The sequence below is a fragment of the Diabrotica undecimpunctata genome, chromosome 9 (genome assembly GCF_040954645.1).
Source record: "Diabrotica undecimpunctata isolate CICGRU chromosome 9, icDiaUnde3, whole genome shotgun sequence".
NCBI classification, from domain to species: Eukaryota; Metazoa; Arthropoda; class Insecta; order Coleoptera; family Chrysomelidae; genus Diabrotica; species Diabrotica undecimpunctata.
In genome coordinates, this window is record NC_092811.1 from 134,169,378 (window position 1) to 134,191,399 (window position 22,022).

Here is a 22,022-nt window from a genome sequence, read left to right on the forward strand (position 1 = left end):
TTAACGATTTTTAGATGCTTTTAAGACATACAAACAATTTATCCAAGCTTTTTAACTCTATTCCGTCGCTTTGTCCGTTAAAAACACTTTTGTGGCATTTTTTGATACCTTTTACGTCTATATTCTTTGCTTTTACGCTTCTTCGTGCTTTTACTACTCCTTATCCATCCATTCCTACTTTCATACCTTTGATCACTATTATCAGCCAAACTACGAATCTATATCGCAGTAATATACTGTACTGAATTATTGATATTAAATTAACAAGAAGCAAATAAGCTAGAACTACAAAATATAAAAATTTGGAAAACATGTTATTTCGGCAAACTCTCATACATATATATGTAGTGGTGGTTGCCTAAAATGAAGCATCTCTACCCAAGAAAATATCTTGATTGTATATAATATTTTAGTTTTGTTTGCAGATGTCCAATAGTAGAAACTAATTATTTGTTGCATAATTTAGCCTTTAATTGTAAAATCAATGTTTAAGTTTGTATATTTTGTAAAAATGAAATCCACTCCACATGATAATTGTTTTATTTGGTATCTTTGTTATATTGTAATTAACTGAAGAAGCACATTAAATTAAATTTTAAAACGAAAAATCAGTCCTTATTTTTTTATATTTCCCTTCACACTTTTTATCAGAGTTTCTAAATACTCTCGTTTTTGCCATTTTATGTCCTAGTCACCCAATTATTTATACATTGAATGAGTATTCGTCATTTACTTCAACTTCTTGTTCACTTGACTCATGGCCGTCTTTATTAAAGGCGACCATGCTTTACTGAATAAACCTTCATTGTTTTCCTATTTCTAATAGTAGCTTACAAGAGCTGATCATACCATTCAACTCGATGATTCAAGCATACCAATACACGGAAGCCCGTAATGGTGGTTGCCTAAAACGAAGTGTTTTCAGCATTTTTATCTTTTACATGCAGAAAATGAATTAGAAATTTATGCTTTAGATCCATATCATTTATTATCCACAGATATTACTTTATTTTAAAACTTAGTTACAATACAAGTGCGTCCATTTGTCCAATTTATTATTTTCATAATAATATCTACCTTCAGGTCAGAAACTGTTAAATTTTGTGATGTTTCTTTGTAGGATGTCATTATCAAAGAAGCGACACATTAAAAGGATCGTAAGGAGCAATTCCAAAATAAAAAAACAACAAAATATCGTAACATTTATTTTTGAATAAGCAAAAAAACAATTAACTTCCTCCAGATTACACATAAAAAAATGTGAATTACAAAATCTACAAAATAGAATAACTTATTTATATACAAGTGAACTACAGTATGTTTTTAAAACAAATTATTGGTTTATTTTATTTACATATGTATATCAGATTATCACAAAAATGATAATTTATAACTTACAGTGTATATGTAGGTTGTATCCGTATAAGTACCCAGAACTGAAAAAAAAAAGAAACGAGCAGTCAGTCAAAAATCGTACAAATGGGAGTGACTACAACTCCACAAGCGGAGTACTAGCCACGCCTTTCAAAGAGTAACACTTACTATTAGCCAACAACAGGAGTCACTGCATTGGAGCTACGCTAGTCATACTGCCGCTAATGTAAGCTGAACTGCCCAATGTAGACGATAAATCTTGAAAACTGAACTGAGGAAAATAGGGCTCTTCTTGGATGGAACCCAAAGGTCTGCTGGTGTCCGGGGGCGTTAATTCGACGCTTTCTCCCGTAAATTCCGAGTCGAAATATCTCGTATCGATGTCGCTGGTTACTTGGGGTTTAAATGGTGGAGGAATCTAAAAAATTACAATATATCAATCAATATCGACTCTACAGGGGTTGCAATAACATAAATCCTACTAAATAGTAGTTTAAGTAACTCAAAAACATTGCCAAAATATAAATGTATCATTTTCGTTGTTCATTGTCATAATATACTCTATTTTTCTCCCACTTTAGCTCAATTTTCTTGTTTTCTATCCCTATTACATACCTTTTTCTGTTCCAAATCTCGCCAGTTGATGCTGCTGAAGAAGGGATGAGCCATAATCTGCTTGGCATCTTCAGGTCCTCCTCCTAATCTCTTTGTGGGGTCCTTCACAAGCAATCCAGCAAGTAACTCCTTGGCTTCGGTGCTCAAATTCTTCGGGAACTTGACTTCTTCCATCAGTATGAGAGTAAATAGGACATCATGGTCACGGTTGTAGAAGGGCAATCTGCCACACATCTGGAAAATAATATAAATATATTTATTTCTGATTTTTGTAAAACAGGATGGATCATAATGAAGTATTCTCTTATTATGTTGGACACTTATGATTATATTATTGGTCTACGTAAATATTGAGTGATATTTTGCCTACCATTTCATACATAACGACACCAATTCCCCACCAGTCAACAGCCCTGCCATAATCGTTGTCTTCTAGTACTTCAGGGGCTAAATATTCCGGGGTACCACAGAAAGTCTTTGTAGTTCTTCCATAAGTTATATCTTCTTTGCATAGTCCAAAGTCTGCTATTTTAATATGACCATCTTTGTCAAGAAGCAAATTTTCCAATTTGAGGTCTCTGTAATGAACCAAAAAATCACAGTAAATGTTTAACTATAGTTTGATGATATATTTACCTGTAAATTATGCCTTGTGAGTGGAGATAGGCTAAGGCAGATATTATTTCAGCACCATAAAAACGAGTTCTATCTTCAGAAAATACCCGTTCTCTAGACAAGTGAAAGAAAAGTTCCCCTCCATTGACATATTCCATTACAAAGCACAAACGGTCATTGGTTTGAAAAGAATATTTTAATGACTGAAAAAAAAAGAAGAATATGTAACATTAAAGTAATAATAAATAATAATATAATACTTACAGTCAAAAACGGATGATGAGTAGTTCTTAGAACACGATTTTCAGTTTGAGTATGAGCCACCTCATCCTTTTGAATGATCACTTCCTTTTTGAGAATCTTAATAGCATACAACCTGCCAGTTGCCTTTTCTCTACACAAAATAACCTTACCGAAAGTACCTTTCCCCAGCACCTTGATAAACTCAAAGCTCTCAAGAGTTACTTTTCGTTTTCCAGTTGATTTAGAAATTGAAGTACCTTGGAGAGAGAATTTCTCACATAGATCCTCCATAGTGCCAGTTTCGCTGTTGGCTGGATTCATTTCTACATCTTCACAATCTGATATCTTTTCAGATACCATTTTTATGGCAGCTACCCATTCTTCTCTACAATTTAAAAAGAAAACATGATAAGACACAAGTTTTATGGTTCATTTTAATTAAAAACAGATACATTATTGCAGCAGATGATTATTATTATTATAATATAGCGAAATACCTCACGAGAAAGTTTGACATTGGAAATTTTAAAGTACAGCTAGGACCTAGACATGTTTGATCAATTTTAAGATGCTATAGTGAAATTGCTTCAAAAATTCTTATAAAACACATAAAAAAGTTATACCTGAACAAAAAAAGGTGAAATAAGGGGTGTGCATTATGCTAATAATAATTGGAAAACTATTCTACCACCTAAAAAAGATCTCACCTTTCTTGTTCACTTTCAACACAGAACATCCTCTCAATGACTGTGGTCCACTGCAATCCCCTTATGATAAATGTAAAAGGTTTTGGTCTGTCAATGGACATGATCTGGCAACCTTTTACAGTAAAATTGTTTAATGGTTCGACATGGTAGTAGTCTTCTAGTTTACTTTTAAAACCAACCAATGCTCCATAATTGAGCAGGATGAAATACCTACAAATAAATAATATAGCTGTAGAAACCATATATTTTACAAAGAAATATATAATACCTTGGTCTCCAGTTTTTCCAGTGCTCTCCTCTTTTTTGCAACCATCCTTCCTTCACAATAAGATCCTTGTTTATGGTTAAAGGTCCTGTGGGACCTCCTACTGAAGAGGCTTCATTCATATTCTGAAAAAGTGTAAAACTAATAATGCAGTGACCTCTATAAAGTGTTCAAAAGATACTTGAAACAAAAACATAATTCAAGAAGTTTTTAAAACATTTTCCAAATCTCTTCTCTTAATGCTTATAAAATATTTTTGTTGGCTTATCACCCAGAATTGCGTCTTTATTACCTTGTTTATTGATCATTATTGTTGTATCTATATTTATTACTATCTTTGTTTTATCATTCTGAACGATGTCCACAGAGATGAAATTTATATCAATGAATTCTGGCACTAAAGACTGCCTTAAGATCCCTAAATAGGAAATCAAAACAGCAGAAATGTGTACCCTACTTTATGTTTTGTATCATTACAAACAAATTTTTTCTTTTAACTTCTGGCATTTATTCTGTCCAAACTAAGAGAGAAGTTACAAAAAATGAATTTGAAAGGCTTATTTGGCAATTTTTTTTACTCAAAACCAAGATTATACATTAATAACGAAAATGGTTTGGACAATTTTCCACAAAATTTAGTTGAAGCTATTTTTTTATCTCAATAATGCTCATTGACTTGCTCAGTGCCTACTGGTTATTTCCAGTGAACTAATCTTGTAGGGGTAATGCCATATGTTGACTGTTTTGCAACATAGTTTTATTTTTTTGGATATAACTTGCCTTAAACAAATATTTTACAGTTATAATGTTCAAGCCCTCAAAAAAAGGCCATTTTCAAAGGGTTAACGTGTTAGATTTCAAGTTCTACAATAATAACATAACGTTGTTCACCTACCTCAACGACTATTAAATACCAAAATGCTACTAGTCCATACAGTTCATACTTTTATCAAACACGTTTAAATACCAAAATTCATTAATTTCAATATTTTTTAGATTCATCAAAATACAAAATACAAAATACGCATGAATGGGAATGAGAGTAGGATATTCACTTTTTGCTTAATGCTTTGACTTTGACAACTGACAGTTGATTAATTGTGGTCGTTATCTTAGCTGACGACCAATAATGACGTAATTAGATATTTTTGTTGACGTAAAACCAATTATTGACGTCTTTTAAACACAATCAAATGATGCATACAATGTATTTAATTACTAAGATAATTATAGAAACCATTTATGTCCAAGAGCTTTATTCTTGTTAACAGGAACCAACATAAAATTCTTAAAAATATCCGATAGGACAGCGGCGTACACTAACGTTAAATAATTTGGTCGATTTATTTTAAAGTTACCTAACATTTTATAAAACTACATTGCAGTATAATCCTTTTAAATTTTTGTACCAATTATATGTTTTATTTTGTAAATTATTTATTTAGTTTTTAAATTTTCAATTTCTAACTGTCATGTCAGACGTCTGTCATTTTTGACTCCTTCATTTTAGTTGCAAAATAACCAATAACCTATGTCTATTTGTATGTGTAGCATTGATTGTTATAAAAATTAAGTCTATTAGTTAAGCTTAATTTAGCTTAATATTTGTGTGTTTAGATAATAACTACTTAGGCATACTCCAGGATATATGAAAAATGGCCACTTCAAAGACAACAAATACATACAACAGACAGAATTGGGAAGATGCTGTAAGTTATAAGTGCAAAGATCTATCCGCAATATATTGATAAATTATTTGGTTTTAGGATTTTCCTGTATTATGCCAAACTTGTTTAGGTGATAACCCATATATTAGAATGGTAAGTTTGTATTTAATTTTAGGTGAAAGTAAAAGTAGACCTTGCTCTTGTTGTGGAAGCACACAAGTTACTATTTTCACCTCAAACTATGTCATAGGTTAAATATTATCGTGGAATAAATAAATTTCAGGTCAAATTATATTCTGGTGTTAAACATATAAATGCTAGAAAATTGCTTAAGTAAATAAATATCAGAAATACCTATGGATATATATTTTAGACAAAAGAAAAATTTGGAAAGGAATGCAAGATTTGCTCGCGTCCATTCACAGTATTTCGTTGGTGCCCAGGTGCGAGAATGCGATTTAAGAAAACAGAAGTATGTCAGACATGTAGTAAACTTAAAAATGTGTGCCAGACTTGTTTGTTAGATTTAGAGTATGGTCTGCCTATTCAAGTGAGAGATGCTGCAGTAAAATTGAAGGATGACTTACCTAAGAGTGATGTCAATAAGGAATACTACATTCAGAACATGGAGAATGAGGTTTGTAGATAATTTGTTGGTTTCTTTATATCAATATTATTTTTGTTTAATCTATATAGTTGGCAAGATCAGATCCAGACTCAATCAGTAGTAAACTGAGTGAACCAAATGATCTTCTAATGAGATTGGCTAGAACAGCTCCATATTATAAGAGAAATAGGCCACATGTGTGTTCTTTCTGGGTAAAAGGTGAGTGCAGAAGGGGAGAAGAGTGTCCCTATAGGCATGAAAAGCCCACAGATCCTGATGATCCATTAGCTGATCAAGTAAGTATACTTAAATGCAAATTTTAGTTACTTTCCTCAATTTTAAGCAATAAAAAATACAGATTGCTTAAATATGTGGAGAATATGTAGTTTTTAGTGTATATAAAGCAATTAAGACTTCTTTATTATCATTTTCCTTTTCTATTTTCTAATAAAAGATACTAAAAGAAACTTATAACACTAAAGAAACTGATTTATTCTTTTTATTTGACATTTTTGTAGAACATCAAAGACCGATATTATGGAGTAAATGATCCAGTAGCTGAAAAACTATTGAAGCGAGCTGCTGCAATGCCAGCCCTTCCTTTACCAGATGACAAAACCATAACGACCCTGTATTTAGGAAATCTGGGACATTTAACGGAACAGGATATCAGGTAAATGTGTTGTAGAGTTACAGTTTTGATAACAACCACAGCAAAAATATCTTATATCACTCTGAATGTTTTGTTACAGAGATCATTTTTACCAATATGGTGAAGTTCGTTCCATTAGCCTAGTGCCAAAGCAGCAATGTGCCTTTGTACAGTTCACCACCAGGTCTGCAGCGGAAACAGCAGCTGAAAAAACCTTCAATAAACTGATTCTCGGTGGAAGAAGGATCACCATTAAATGGGGGCGGTCACAGGGTCGCACTGGAGCTTCTTCGATTGCACACCATGCTGAAAATTATGAACCTGTACCAGGATTACCTGGAGCGTTGCCAGAACTTAGCAATAACTTCTTTAATCTGGAACCAGGACATATTCCTTTACCTAATATGCCTCCTCCTTCATCTATCATGGTACCTCCACTGTTTGCTCCCCCTCCTATACCTCCATTTTTCTTCAATCCCCCACAGTTGCCGCCTTTTAGTGCACCTGCACCAAGTACTAGTACTAGCACCAGTGTTAGTGAGCCTGTAGTGGTGCCGAAACCGGTGCATTATCCCAGTCAGGATCCATCCAGGTTAGGAGCTACACAACAGATACAGGAATGAAATAATATTGATTTAAATTATGTAAAATTATTAATTTTGTAAACAGTTACAATTGTATGGTCTTTAATTGATTTATTAGCAAAGTTTTATTCAAATAAGAGCTGTAGTTTTCTTACTTTTCCCAAATTACACTTTATTTTATATAGTTCTGTAAATTTATCTCATAACCTGTCTGTTCCTGTTGTAACTCTCCTATGTGACAATTTATTGTAAATATCTTTTAAATATGGTTAGATCAGGTCTCTATGACAAATTATTCATTATTGATGTCATTATGCAATTGTCTTCCAAAATCTACAAAAACTGAGCATTTCAGAAAGATTTTTTGAAAAAACTGGGAAGAAAGACTTATTTTTGTCTGCCATTGATTCTTTCTCAGATTTTATACTTTTGTATTATTTATACAACCAGTAATACACATAATAATAGAACAAAATACTCCCTCAAAGTGATTTTCTATTATATTTATTAATTTGGTTTATTTATAAAATATTATTTTAAATCTTTTTGTACCTAAAGTTATTAAGTTGCTCCGGATTTATAGCTAATTTATTTATTTATTTTACTAATAACCCGCCACAAGGTTGAATAGACACTTGCAACAGAATAGAATTAGATAAAGTAGAGGTTTCCTTTCAAATGTCGACAATGGCGGCGCGACTTTAGAGTTCTACTACTAAAATATTTCCGTGCATTCTGTGTATATTAACACAGAATGTCAGTTCATAAAAAGTAGAACGTTAGTATCAAATGTTTGCAATGGAGGCGCGACTTATAGTTAAAAATTCGACGACGAAATATTTTATTGCATTCTGTGTATGATTATCCAAATATCGATTATTAATTTGTGATATTCAAAGTAAATTGAGCTTTTTTATACTCTTGTTTTACTTGTTTTAAATTTATATTTAGTTGTTAAATGTGGCCAATTATTTTATGAGTGTTATAATTTAACCGGTGATTGGGTTGATTAGACATTGGTTTCCATAGACACAGGTAACTGTAGTTTCCGAATATAACTGAAGTCGAATCTACATAGGCGGGGGTATTTTTAAATTTATCCAACTTATATCGATTTGTTAGTTTGTTATACAAGCGCGACGATGAACGATGTCGATGACCGATGACCGGATGACCATTGCTCATTGCTTGTTTGCTTGGCTTGGCTTGACACTTGTTGACGTGTTCAATAGTTTAAATCCTGATCCTGATTCCTGGTACACTCCTGTGACTCCTGAGATCTTTAGGAATGAAACATCAGAATTTTGAAATTTGCCATATAGGCAAGATCAGGTACGATTTAAGTTAAGTTATTCATTAGTTGAAATATTGCCCTCTCGATGCTCCAATAAAAACAGTCATTATTGTTGTTTTTCAAATTAATACTTGCTTTTTTATTTAACAATTCTGTAGGAGGAGGAATTAACGAAGACGGTCCTTCACCTATTTCATATTCGTTAACATTAATTTCAAGAGATATTATAATATTACTAAGACTGTAACGACTGTCTTTACCTTGGAAATTTTCTAGTTTGCGTAAAAGAGGTTCCTCAATATGATTGATAACCCATTCCTTATTAGCAATAATTATTATAGAAAAATAACAAAATATAAAATTTGCTTACCCTTACAATTTCTTAAATTTAAAAATAGGTGAGGGTTTGAAGGTGGTACAAGTTGCCGGTTTCAGTCACTTAAAGGAAATTCTGTATGTAGTTGTAGTTACCACTATTTAAGTAATTCCAATAAATAAGGTTGTATGTGTTCTATTGTATATTTCAGGAGAAGTATTACGTTTCTTGTAATTCTATCAACACTGTTTGACCAAATCGAGTTTGCACTATTTTGCAATTAAGGATTTTAAACGTTTCTCCTTCAGGAAAATCTTGTAGTCTAATAGTTGTTTTCCTGCTTACAGAGCAGCTGGCATTGATTGCTAAAAGATCCATACTATATAATTAAAAATAGTTTACTAGTTTACAATTTAACTAAGACTAAATATTATTGTTATTATTATTAAAAGGATTGTTGAAATAAATGTAAAATAAAATTTTTTTTGCACTACTTGCATTTAGAAATAACAAAAGAAAAATATTTTTTTCTTATAAATAAAAATTAAACTAAAGACTTAATTTCTGTAATAAAATAGATTTCAAAAATGACTGAAATCAACAGAAAATAAAAATACATACCTACAACATTTTAAAGAATCTATCATGTAACTTAAAATAAAAATCAAATTACATTGATATAAATTTTTCTCAGTACATACAAATACGAAACAATAAAGAAAAGTACTAAAGTAAAAATGTATATCTATCTATTAATAAATATACTACATAAAATATATCTATAAACTTATTGCACTTACTGTAAATTGAAGTATTCAAAACCACTTGTTACAATTTGTTGAATGATGATAAAGCATGCTGGGACTTTATTTATTTATACTGCTTTTCTTATCACATTTTTTTTTGTTTCAGAAATGGAAGGTAACTATTTCACTACCCAATAAACTACTTTAGAGGTGTACAATAAATTTTTATTTTACTCATTTTAGCAGCAATAAGAGCATTCTTGAGAAGAAATTTACCCAGTCATTTAAGGAGCCGCCCCTTAGGAGTCCTCTTTGGACAAGAAGAGGCTGCTCCAATATCTGCCCAATATATTGGGAAATTTTTAAGGTACCGGCTTTTTATAATAGAAGAAGAGCCGGTAGTGCCTTAAAGAGACAATTATAAGGGTCTTAAAGATTAGTAAGTTTATTTATTCGTAATTCTAAATTAATACTAATGTAATTCTTTTATTGCAGCTGGATGTTGATAAAAATAAATCTTAGAATGCTACTATGTCTTTTTTCCCCCCCTTGTCCTTTGTTTTGTATTCAGTTTATGGACCTATTTCCCTCGAAAACAAGTCAAGTCATATCAACTTTGTTTAATACCAGGTTAAAATTCTTAATAATAATTTATTCAAAAACTATTGGTCTGCACATTTTAAAGCAAATATGTAATTTTACAGTGCATATTTAATCAAAACTGATTATTAATATATACAAAAGTCTACTTTCATCAATAAAACAATTCTTTGTATACCTAAAGTGCCTGATTCTAAGAAAAACAGTATACTGACATACATACATTTTGTAAGAATAAAAATAATTAGTTTTATTTTTTTTTAAACACACACACACACTTGATTCACATTATCCAGAAATCTAGGAAAATATTTCATACAGAAAGAGCTTCCACGTCAATACCAAACATACCCCAGAACAGCCACATATATCATTTGTGATTCAAAATCAACTCTAATTTCCAGAAATTTGATTGAAACCTAAAAAGATCACTACCTGCCTCCAGAATAACCCCACAGGATCTTTTCGATACTCTACTAGTAGTAAACGCCTATATAACATTCATGATCCACAGTTTACCATTAAAGCTAAGCATTTTGATTTCATAACTCCTGATCAATCTTCCCAATGATGATCCACACAGACCCCTTTAAGACTATACAATCAAGGATTTTTTGCTCATACAATGATATTTCGCTATATTTTTGATTTTAATTCCCCCTTATCTATCTATTAATGATGGTAACTTTATGAGTGGAACACTGGAAGAGGAAACATTGGAATTTGTTGAGCACTAGGGGCACTAAATCCATTTGCCAATTTTATAATTTTTCTACTATTACTATTGATTTTTTACATATGCCTAAAAATGTCATGAGAAGTATGTTTGTTTTTCATCTAATTTTTTAGTTTATGCAGTGGTGGATATCATTCTAATGTAAATTGTCGACATGACACAAATACCACTTTTGGTCCTTTAGATTTGTACTAATTTAAGTCCCCCTTTATAGGGCTGCAAAGCCCCTCCAAAATTATCAATCAAATTTATTTACCAAAAGGTATGAATTCTTTTCCATATTATGTTTTAGGAATCTACATCTTATGATGATGTAAGATGTGTTCTGCAGGGATCAATCAAAAAGAAGTTTTGTTTTGGCTTATTTAATTTTATGATTATAAGGTAAGGTGAGTTTTATTTTTTAATCACATACAATACAAAAAAATTAAATTCTGAAAGTGAGGGCATTTTGCGTGGGTACCCTTTTAGATATTATTTGGTCAATAGTTCTATGCTTGACTACATTTTCTATCATCACTATTAAATATTTAACTAATATGTATATCCTGTGTTTTATTTTTACATGTTAATATTGAAACTCCAGCAATATTGCAAATAAGTACTGAAAGTTGTCTACATTTTGGCTAACTAGAAGATAGATTCTCATGAACTCGTTTTCTATTTTATTTATTAAAGTGCTTTATTTATATTCAACTTTTGAGTTACTTCTTTTGATTGTAATAGTTGGGTTTATAAAATTGGGTTGAATAGATACTATTCTTATTTTCAAATGGCCCTCTATTTTCTGTAGCAATATTCATGTTTATTGTGTTGAGTAGACACAACTTTAAGTGTAAGGAAACCATTCACAGAACAGAAAATAATTGTTATTTCTTCTGTGCTAATGTCATTCATACTTGAGTTCCATGCTCTTTTAATGTCTTAGGTTGCGTGCGTTTTCATATATATAACTGACGTTTCCGAATATTACCGAAGTGGAATCTTCATAGGCGGAGATAAATTTAATCGAATAATAGTTCCAACTTCTACCGATTTGCTAAAAAAGCGCGACCATCGCTTGACAGTTGACAGGTACTCAAAATTTTATGATTGATGAGCGCAAAAATTGTGAATGTTTACATACATTTAAAATTAGGATACAGAACACTGATAATCGGTTGCAAGTCAAAAAGTGGTCACAAATATTTTTCATTCAATTAATAGTAATTAATTTTTGATAAAAATTTTATTTCGATAATTATTTTTTAACTAAAATATGCTGCTTATGACGTATATGCATGTTTTTTTTTATATAGAATTAAATGAAAACATAAAATAAATGTTTTATTCACAATTTGAAGTGTCAATTGTGTGAGTTTTTAAAGCATGCGTCGATAGATATTAAAAAATGTATGAGTACATTAAAAGGCGGTTTTTTAGAGGGAGAACATGTGAATAACAAGAGTAGACATATGTAAAATACAGTTAGTAAATTACTTTTAATTGAAAAAAAAAGAAGGATATTACTTTTCATTTCATTACTAAACATTTTTTATTAATTGCAGATAATGATAAAGCATTCAATTGTAGCAGAAATGTCCTGTCTTGGCCAAAAAACTGGATAAAATTTTACATAAAATAGAATAAGGTGCTGTTCATAATTTAAAAATCAAAACTCTGTAAAACATTGTTTGTGTATAACATTTCCAATTTATTAATAAAAGTCTGCAATAATTTGATGGTATTATTTTCCCTAATATACTAATCCTGGAAGAACATCAAAGATTTTAATCACTACACATTTGCTTAGACATACAGGAAAGAAGCCCCCCTCGTTTCAATAAAAATAAATCTTGAAATAATTTGGTAGTAAGTGAAAGCAGACTCCAAGTAATTATAACAACTTAATATCTCTGAAATCTCTAGTTCTAGGGCCCCCTAATAGATGGGGCCATTTAGATAAAATACAGGAGTTTTGCATTTTAGGTACTTAGTAAATTATCAAAACAGTGGGAAAACAAAGGGTGACGGGCTCTAAATTATTTTTGACAACAGTCGAACAGTGACAAGATTTGCTATTATAGTGTGTGTCTTTTTGGAAATAAAGATTTTTGAGAACTATTGTTTCTGTTCGATAAGAGAATAGAGAATTAGGGAACGAAGTCATTACTATTTATTTGGAATTGGAAGGTGAGTCCAAGTTATGATCTTTAATTCTTCATCAGTTCTTGGTTCTCGTAAAGACAAAATATAGTAATTTAGATCCGCATCGACCGCAACCTCAGACTAGTAATAAACCAAAAACCATCTTATTTATTTTAATAAATGAAACCAGACCCTAAGCACAGTATATTGCTTATAAAGAATCAGTAGGTTCACTCTGCCGCCAGTCCTTTGTTCTTCATGTTCCATTTTTTTCACGCGCATTACTTCCACGCGCAGATAAATTCCAGTTTTTGATACACTGCTCAATATAATTTTTAATACACTGCTCGAAAATAAATAGGAAAAAAGTGACTTGTGGCGAAATAAAATTTAATTAGATTTTCGGAATAATGAATACTTTCCTAAATTTAGCGTTTTCGACAATTATCAATAGTTTCCCAAAATAATTATTACTGTTTGTCCTTCAAAATGTATTATGTTGAATCCATCAGTTTTGATTAATCGAATATTAATTTTTTGTATTCATTAGAAAATCACACTGTATTCACTGTTACTGGTGAGAAATCTCATAAAACGAAGAGCTAATGAGGAAACTAATTTCTATAGATGAAAAAATAATAATACATTCGAATTATAAATTATATTTTGAAAATTTGAATTTTACAATACCAGTTATAATAAAAATAGGATTATAAAAACACAAGTAGCGAACTATGAATACAAGTTAGAATAGAATATATGTAGTTTCACAATCACAACTTATTAATAACAAAATAATGAAATGAAAAAAGTCATATAGCCTAAAGATCCCAGTGTAGGATCACTACGTTCATAACGTAGTTAGTCAAACTCATATTTTTACGTACATTTAAAATTGGAAGAATCTATCTATATAAAAGGCTAGGATGAAAAGTCACACTGTTTATTTAGTAAGGTAACTACGCCACCTAGAAAAGAAATCTGAACTACCAACATCTACCAAAATTAAATGTAATTAATTAAAAGCTGTAAAAAGGCTGTTGAGGCAGAAAAAATACACTTTCGACATTGGAGCGTGTGATACGTTAAATGAAAGGGCACTACACAGTATCTTCAATATTAATGAACGTATAGCGACATACGAGATATGATAGGGTACTATGAATAAAAATAGATTTACCATAAGACAAATTTTGATTTTTTGACTTAAAGAAGGCCTCAGGTTCAGTACAAAATAAACAACTGATTGAATCCTAACATGCGACATGGCAAATGAAAGGGGAGGATATAATGAATATATTCAGATAGAAAAAATAAACAAGGCGACTATTAAAAGGGCACTACGCAGTATCTTCAATATTAATGAACGTATAACGACATACGAGATATGATAGGGTACTATGAATAAAAATAGATTTACCATATGACAAATTTTTATTTTTTGACTTAAAGAAGGCCTCAGGTTAGGTACAAAATAAACAACTGATTGAATCCTAACATGCGACATGGCAAATGAAAGGGGAGGATATAACGAATATATTCAGATAGAAAAAATAAACAAGGCGACTATTAAAAGGGCACTACACAGTAAATTCAATATTAATGAACGTATAACGACATACGAGATATGATAGGGTACTATGAATAAAAATAGATTTACCATATGACAAATTTGCCATTACAGCTTAGTAAGACCCATCTAGATTTTTGAAGTAACTTCATAAAACCAGCACATAAACAATTAAAACGTTAGACTCCAATTTCAAGCATTAAGCTTAGGAAGAGGCTGTATGAAATCTACCCAGACACATGCTCTATTAGCCAAAATAGATGAATTATTTCTAGAGTTTAGATTTAGACAGTTATCTACCAAATTCATGGCCAAAACTTACAATTTCCCACAAATATCCAACAATTAGTTTTAAAAATATATGCATAGCTTCAATTCTATATGTCAATGATTCCGGAGTACTCGCAAATGTTTGTAACTTCTCCACAGGTGTGCCTACAAAATTACAAAAATGAGTTCTCTCATTATTCACCTGAAAGAAAGAACATACCTTGAACTGGAATGTTTAATCTCACAAGATGAATAGATGGTTTTGCGTTTTTTTTTCAACCTGCTTTTAAGCATTCCTGCAAAGGCAGGTTCCTCAAAATGTAAACTGCATATTCTAAAGTGATCATAACAATATTGAGCACTGTACATGGCAAGTTTTTCACATTGAACAATTTTCTTCCATTCTGCAAACCTAAAAATACAACACCGATGAGGTCAATTATATTAAATAGAGAATTTAGTTCTTACCGATTTTCATCCTTGGGAAACCTGAAGAAACTCAAGTTCAAGTTGTTATGGTCCCTGGAATTTTTTCTACATACACAGCAATAATAAACACTTGTTTTAGCTGAATTCATCATAATCCGTCGTTTAAAATAATAAAACCACTTAGAAAACTGGAGAAATATCACAGTAATATGTATTAAAAACGAAATAAACTTATAAAACCAACTAAATAACAACAAATAAATGAAATTTATATATAAATTACTGAAATAACTGTAATTTCTAGTTTCACAGCATAAACACAAACACGTGTTTGGGTAAAATCAATGTTGCCAAATGTAATCAATCAATGGATAGATACTTATGATTAATTATTTGAGAATATATTAAGTCAATTAGGCAATATGATTTTTTAAACTTTAGAAGTGTGTATAGTGGCTATGTAAAGAATTTTACCATTTATGAAATTTATTTTCCTCTTTTTGAAGAACTTCTATAATAATTATTTTATTATAAATTTGAAATATTCTTTGAAACTGATGGAATATTTTAAATCTTGCAACAGCGGCATTTTTCGCCAAATCTATTGCGCATATCTTCCAGGAGTGGATTCGAAATTGGAACCGTGAAAATGCGAGAGTGAACTTACTGATTCTTTATAAGCAATATACTGTGCCCTAAGCGATTTTAGTTAAGATACCTTAGTCCGTATGTAAGTGGCACCATCCTTCAGGCGATTGTCCAACTAGTTTGTAACGTATAAGGTGTTGCCTACATCTAGGCGTATTTATAATTTTTAAAATTCATACATACCTGATATTCATAGTTATCTGCTTAAACAAGAGACAAGGAAAGAAAGGAGACGCGGAAACATATGGAATTAACTGGCGGTGCATATTTTTTAGTAGATCCACAGTAGATCGATGTAGTGTTTCAGTAAATTGAAATCAGTAGACCTGGTAACCCTACGATATGTAGTAATGGGCAACGTACAGTCACATCGAAACTGGCTTCACTTTTTGAAAATTTATTAAATGAGCGTTACCTGTCCTCTCCCTTTCTTTGTTTAAGATTAAATGGCTTTAATATTTTGTCATATGTTGTGTTGCCTAAATCTCGGCGTATTTATATTTTTAAAATTTATTCATAGTTATCAGGCTTTAATATTTTGTTATACGGAAAATAAAAGACATTTTATGATTAATAGTTTATTTCTAAATTCATACAGAACAGTTTATAAGCTTAGCGTATTTCGCAGTGTTTAGTACATTACACCACACAGGGCAGCGTAGGTTACCACCGGATTGGAAAACAGATTTCGGTTCGCCTTCTCTTGGATGTGTACTTCGAACCTTAGACCTTCCGACAACCAGACTCCCAGATACTTAATTGATTTTACCGGTGCAACCTCCGCACCTTCCACTATAAAGCGAAGAGAGGATTTTTCCCGGGTCCCTTTGAGAACTATCACCTCAGTTTTCTGAGGCGCTAGCTGTAGATCGTTCTCTCTGATCCACCTACTAATCCAACGCAGGGCTGCGTTAGCTGCATTAGCCATGTCCATTTTCTGACTCGCCTTCGCAACCAGTACGAGATCATCAGCATAAGCTACAAGAGTGCATCCCCTTGGCATCTGTAGCCTAAACAGCCCGTCGTACAGGACATTCCACAGGATGGGACCTAGTATTGAACCCTGCGACAAACTGATGCTTTTTCTCTGATGGACCTGTCAGTAAAGTATCTGTCAATTACGTTGACCAGGTACTCACTAACGCCCAATTCTCTCAGTCTGGACATGATTTTTTCCCATGATGCCGTATTAAAGGCATTCTTGACGTCGAGCAGGATGAGAGTCATCCATCTCTTGGAGGTTACTGCTGTGACCGCATCTATGGTGGACCTTTTGGCCCTAAAACCATATTGGCGGTCGCTCAGCGCATGCTTTTCTTCGAGCTCTCGCTCAAGGCGGCTTTTTATAAGCTGTTCGTACAATTTAGCTAACGAACTAAGAAGGCAAATTGGCTAAAATCGAAATTTTAATTTAAAATGCCGGGTCATATTAGACGTTGATTAAGTTAACTGTGAGAAACATAAATTACATTTAACCTTACTATCGTCTGCGGAATTTTGAAAAAAATAGTCCCAAATGGTACTTCTTTTAGTGGGCATGATATTTAATTGACCAGCAATTTAATATCATCCCCGATATTACAAGAAAAAAATTGTATATTATCGGATTCTGTGTCGTTAGTAGGCAGATGAAACCAAGATGTAGATAACAAGAAATGAAGTAGATGTTAAGATATATAAAAGAACTGAGGCGCATCATGGGGGGGGGGGTTTGGGGGTTAAACCGCCCCCCAGGGCATATATAAAGTAAAAAATATATAACGAATAGTAGGAAAATGTAACTTGTCTTTCACACATAATATTTCTTTCTTTCTCCCCTTCCTTTTACCCTAATAGGGTGTCGGATTCACACATAAATAATCCAAAACGCTAATTGAATAAATAAATTACCACTTTAAATATGTAGAACACAATAATTATTGTATAAATACACAATAATTAATAATATCTTTCATTATAATTAGATACAGATACCTAATATTAGGCTTATGAAAAAGTAGACAGAACGAGTCTGTTGAGAGTAGCATGCACCTACAGGACTGTATCTGCGGCGGCCTTGTGGAATATCACGAGTTGTGTTCCTCTGCATGTGTTAGCAGTAGAAAAGAGACATCTCTATGAGAGAAGAGAGCATTTGACAACAGCTATAAAAAAAAGAAGAAGGGGAAAGATCAATGGAAAGATGGCAAGAAGAGTGGAATAACACATATGTTGCCCAATGGACCAAGATGCTGATCCCGAGCCTAAGAGACTGGGTAGATTGTCTGTTTTAGGGCGTATCTTCATAGGTTCAAAAAGACAGATACAGATAAATGCCTATACTGCGAATATTCCGACATTGTTACTCACACAATGCTGGAGTGTAATAGATGTACAGTGGAGAGAAACAGAATGTATAAAGAAATAGGTATGAACCCTGTGACTGTAAGAGAGATAATCGTGAAGATGACGGGAAGTACGGAGGGATGGAATAGTGTTCACAATTACATCCGAGCAGTCATTAAAAAGAAAGAAGAGAAACACCAACCGGGCCAACGAAAGAGATAAGATCTAATTACTATTTTAATGGGAATAAGCCGCAAGTGAAGGTTAAAATAAGTTTATTGACGTATGAATTTTTGATCTTTGATCTTGCACTGATAACTTGTTTATACTACAACAATTAATAGAAAAAAGAATAGCGGTTGGTACCAAAGTACATCTAGCCTTCATCGACCTAAAAAAGGCGTATGATACAGTTCCAAGACTTAAATTGTGGCAAGCTTTACAACAACTCGGCATTAGTCCATACCTTTTAGGAATAACAACAGAAGTATATAGGGATAACACTATTTATCTCAAAATCGGAAATAGACTATCAGAGCCAATAAAAGTAACTAAAGGACTAAGACAAGGATGCAGTGCAAATAAACTAAAAAAAAAGAACAGGTCAAAACATGGTTGAATCAGTTCTTTGTTATGGCTCTGAAGTATGGATAATTAATGCAGACCTGAAGAGAAGATTGTTGGCAGTATTATTTGAGAAGTGCTAGAACATCAAGGCTGGAAAGGAAGACCAACGAATCTATAAGAAAAAACATGCTACAGAAACGGTTATTGACAGACTAGAAAAAAGAGTTTTAAATGGTTTGGACACCTATTGAGAATGCCTGACGCACATTGGCCCCAAAAATTTCACAGGTGGAAGCCCCCTGGAAGAAGAAAAAGAGGTAGACCTCGACGCTCATGGAATGAAGCAATTAGAAGAGCGATGGAATCGAGAGGTTTGGATGAGGAGCATGCCTTGGACCTTGAGGATTGGCGGAGGAGAACGAGAATACGGCGATAGCCGTCTCCAAAATGTATTGTATTTACAAGTTGGATCCTGTAATATATATTTATATAAATTCAACTCAATTAAATTGTTAATAATGGCAGATGACACGGTAATTATGGCTGAGAGTATAGAAGAACTACAAACTTTACTAGATGCAATAAATAGTGAATGCATTCAAATGGGACTTGACATCAACACAGATAAGACCAAATTTATAATAGTATCAAGGAGTCCAATAAATAATGAACAACTAACTCTTGGTGGACAGCAAATAGAGAGAGTGACAAAATATAAATATCTGGTAGCTTACATCAACACAGAATTAGATCCAGACCAAGAGATCAGGGTACGAATAGAAATGGCAAGGGCAGCATTCTTAAAATTCAAGCAACTGTTCTGTGACAAAAATCTGAATACTGCGCTGAGACTAAGGTTTGTTGAATGTTACGTCTGGTCGCAATTATTGTACGGGGTAGAAATATGGACATTAAAAGCGCAAATAGTTAAGAAGCTTGAAGCCTTTGAACTTTGGATATACCAGAGAATGTTGAGAATTCCATGGACTGCCAGGGTCACCAATGAGGAAGTGCTGAGAAGGATGGGTCGAAACAAAAAATTGTTGAGAACAATAAAAGTACGCAAGACTGCATACTTTGGACACATACTGAGGAACGATAAATATAATCTTCTGCAGGTCATCATGCAGGGTAGAGCGATGGCAAAAAGAGAATAGGTAGAAAGAGGAAGTCATGGCTGCGAAATATTCGAGACTGGACAAACATGACTGTAGATGAATTATTCCACGTTGCAAAAGACAGAGAAACTTTTAGAAATGTGGTCGCCAACCTCCGTTAATGGGGACGGCATAGGAAGAAGAAGAAATTGTTAAATATAATAATTTATGCTGTAAAGATAAAATTAATTTTATATGAAGTTAATAAAAGCACAAGATAGCTGTTTTTGGTGTTATATTTTTTTATAAAAAGATCAAAATAGGATATTTCTTATATATTTTGATCAAACGCAATTCCATGCTTTTTTAACATATGCGACTTCAGTCCCTTTTTCACGACGTACATTTTATTTTCACAAATAGTACACGGAAAAAATTTCGCCTTCCCTAAATGTTTCTCGGCGACATGTCTCGTCAAAGTATTTTTATTTAAATAAGCGGCACCGCACTTACTACACACAAAACTTTTTTTCCTATCCGGAGTATGTTTACGCATAAAATGTTTGTCCAACGTGGACTTTAAGTTAAAGCAAAGATTACAGCTGGGACACGAGTAATTTCTGACGTCACTATGTTTGATACGTATATGAGTCCGTAGCGTTCCTTTCGTTTTAAACGACGCACCGCACGTTTCACAAACAAAGTTCCTTGTAATTTCGTGGGATCTCTTATGTACGCCGTAGGTGTATCTGTGCTTGAATTTCTTCTGGCAAATTCGACATGTGTAGCGTCTTTCTTCAGAATGTATTCGTAAATGATCTGCGAGGTAGTTTTTATACAAAAAAGCTGCTCCACATTGGTCACATATGTACGTTTTGTGAATATCTTCATGCGCTTTGACTTCTTCTTCAGTTAAGAAGCTGGTGTCACATATACGGCACTGCATTTTCTTTTTCCTCACTATAAGCTTAGATGCAACAAACTCTGGAAAACCAATAGGGATTTTTACCTGAATTTCTTTGGAATAACTGTCAAACTCTGTTTCATCTAATAATATGTTGTGTCTGGATTGCATGTGTTGACGAAACCCAGCTTTATATAAAAAACAGTCCCCACAATGGCAGGTATATTTAAAAGAGTTTATTGTGTTATATTCTGAACTTACAGGTTCATGTTTTCTGGACAGCAGTTTGATTTTCTGTTGTGGAACTTCAATAGACGAATTTATTTCTTCTTTAATGTTGGAAGTTACATTTTGTTGACCATCCGACTTTAAACACTGTTCTTTAACTTTATTACTATTACCGTTTGTTGTATTACTTCTATATTTTACCATATTTAACTCTTTCAAATCTCTGTTATCACTATCAGATATCTCACAATCTCCTTCTTTCTTATATATTTCAAAATTATCAAAATCGCTGTTATTATCATCAGATATTTCACAACAATCTTGTACCTTATATATTTGTTTTCTTAGCTTTAGATTAGTCTCATGAAAGGTAGCCAGCAAAGTTTTAAAGTTGATTATACTTGTGGTGCATGATTGACATAATTTCTTAGGGAAATATTCACAGTCTTCTATCTGAAAAGTTAAATTATGTATTGTTACTTGGTCTTTACAAGACGTTATAAAATGTAAAAGCTTACCTTTATCGTTGTGATATTTGTAAAAATTGATGCCAAACTAATTTTATCTAAATATATATCAAAACAGGGATTCATATCTGATTCGTTTTCAGTATTTAAGCAAATTCTACATTTACTGTTATTATTTGCTGACATTTTAAGGAATTCTATTTAAATCTTAGGTGTTAAAATATATTAAAAAATATAAACAAAACAAATCTGTTTCTAAACGTCAAGCGGAACACTAACTAACGTGAAGTTAGCAAAATATGTTATTTGCGAAACATGGGCGGAACATTAGAGTTTTTAAGAAAATGAAATATTTAAATAAATATTTTG

At 32.4% G+C, this 22,022-nt stretch overlaps 4 protein-coding genes and 1 long non-coding RNA gene across 5 annotated transcripts; 2 read left to right on the forward strand and 3 right to left on the reverse strand.

The window, feature by feature from the left end:
• Positions 1 to 1,189: 1,189 nt before the first annotated feature.
• On the reverse strand, positions 1,190 to 4,904 carry Akt (AKT serine/threonine protein kinase). The gene is made up of 9 exons (XM_072545376.1): positions 4,715 to 4,904; positions 3,823 to 3,944; positions 3,555 to 3,764; positions 2,869 to 3,232; positions 2,626 to 2,807; positions 2,360 to 2,567; positions 1,990 to 2,223; positions 1,543 to 1,792; positions 1,190 to 1,436 (listed from the first exon to the last, which is right to left on the reverse strand). Exons 2-8 carry the CDS (start codon positions 3,939 to 3,941, stop codon positions 1,562 to 1,564), a joined length of 1,548 nt encoding a protein of 515 aa, XP_072401477.1. The 5' UTR covers positions 3,942 to 3,944; positions 4,715 to 4,904; the 3' UTR covers positions 1,190 to 1,436; positions 1,543 to 1,561.
• A 217-nt stretch (positions 4,905 to 5,121) lies between these two features.
• On the forward strand, positions 5,122 to 7,466 carry LOC140451522 (pre-mRNA-splicing factor RBM22-like). The gene is made up of 6 exons (XM_072545377.1): positions 5,122 to 5,528; positions 5,586 to 5,639; positions 5,860 to 6,123; positions 6,183 to 6,389; positions 6,612 to 6,766; positions 6,846 to 7,466. Exons 1-6 carry the CDS (start codon positions 5,475 to 5,477, stop codon positions 7,366 to 7,368), a joined length of 1,257 nt encoding a protein of 418 aa, XP_072401478.1. The 5' UTR covers positions 5,122 to 5,474; the 3' UTR covers positions 7,369 to 7,466.
• A 1,004-nt stretch (positions 7,467 to 8,470) lies between these two features.
• Positions 8,471 to 12,726, forward strand: LOC140450043 (uncharacterized). Its single transcript, XR_011951938.1, has 4 exons — positions 8,471 to 8,661; positions 9,852 to 10,124; positions 11,314 to 11,405; positions 12,569 to 12,726. It is a non-coding gene; the product is annotated as an uncharacterized lncRNA (long non-coding RNA).
• A 1,068-nt stretch (positions 12,727 to 13,794) lies between these two features.
• On the reverse strand, positions 13,795 to 16,092 carry LOC140450044 (uncharacterized). The gene is made up of 3 exons (XM_072543467.1): positions 15,457 to 16,092; positions 15,209 to 15,400; positions 13,795 to 15,153 (listed from the first exon to the last, which is right to left on the reverse strand). The coding sequence occupies exons 1-3, from the start codon at positions 15,567 to 15,569 to the stop codon at positions 15,096 to 15,098; spliced, it is 363 nt and encodes a 120-aa protein (XP_072399568.1). The 5' UTR covers positions 15,570 to 16,092; the 3' UTR covers positions 13,795 to 15,095.
• Positions 16,093 to 16,708: 616 nt separating this feature from the next.
• LOC140451523 (uncharacterized) lies at positions 16,709 to 21,915 on the reverse strand. Its single transcript, XM_072545378.1, has 2 exons — positions 21,705 to 21,915; positions 16,709 to 21,639 (listed from the first exon to the last, which is right to left on the reverse strand). The coding sequence occupies exons 1-2, from the start codon at positions 21,837 to 21,839 to the stop codon at positions 20,386 to 20,388; spliced, it is 1,389 nt and encodes a 462-aa protein (XP_072401479.1). The 5' UTR covers positions 21,840 to 21,915; the 3' UTR covers positions 16,709 to 20,385.
• Positions 21,916 to 22,022: the final 107 nt, after the last annotated feature.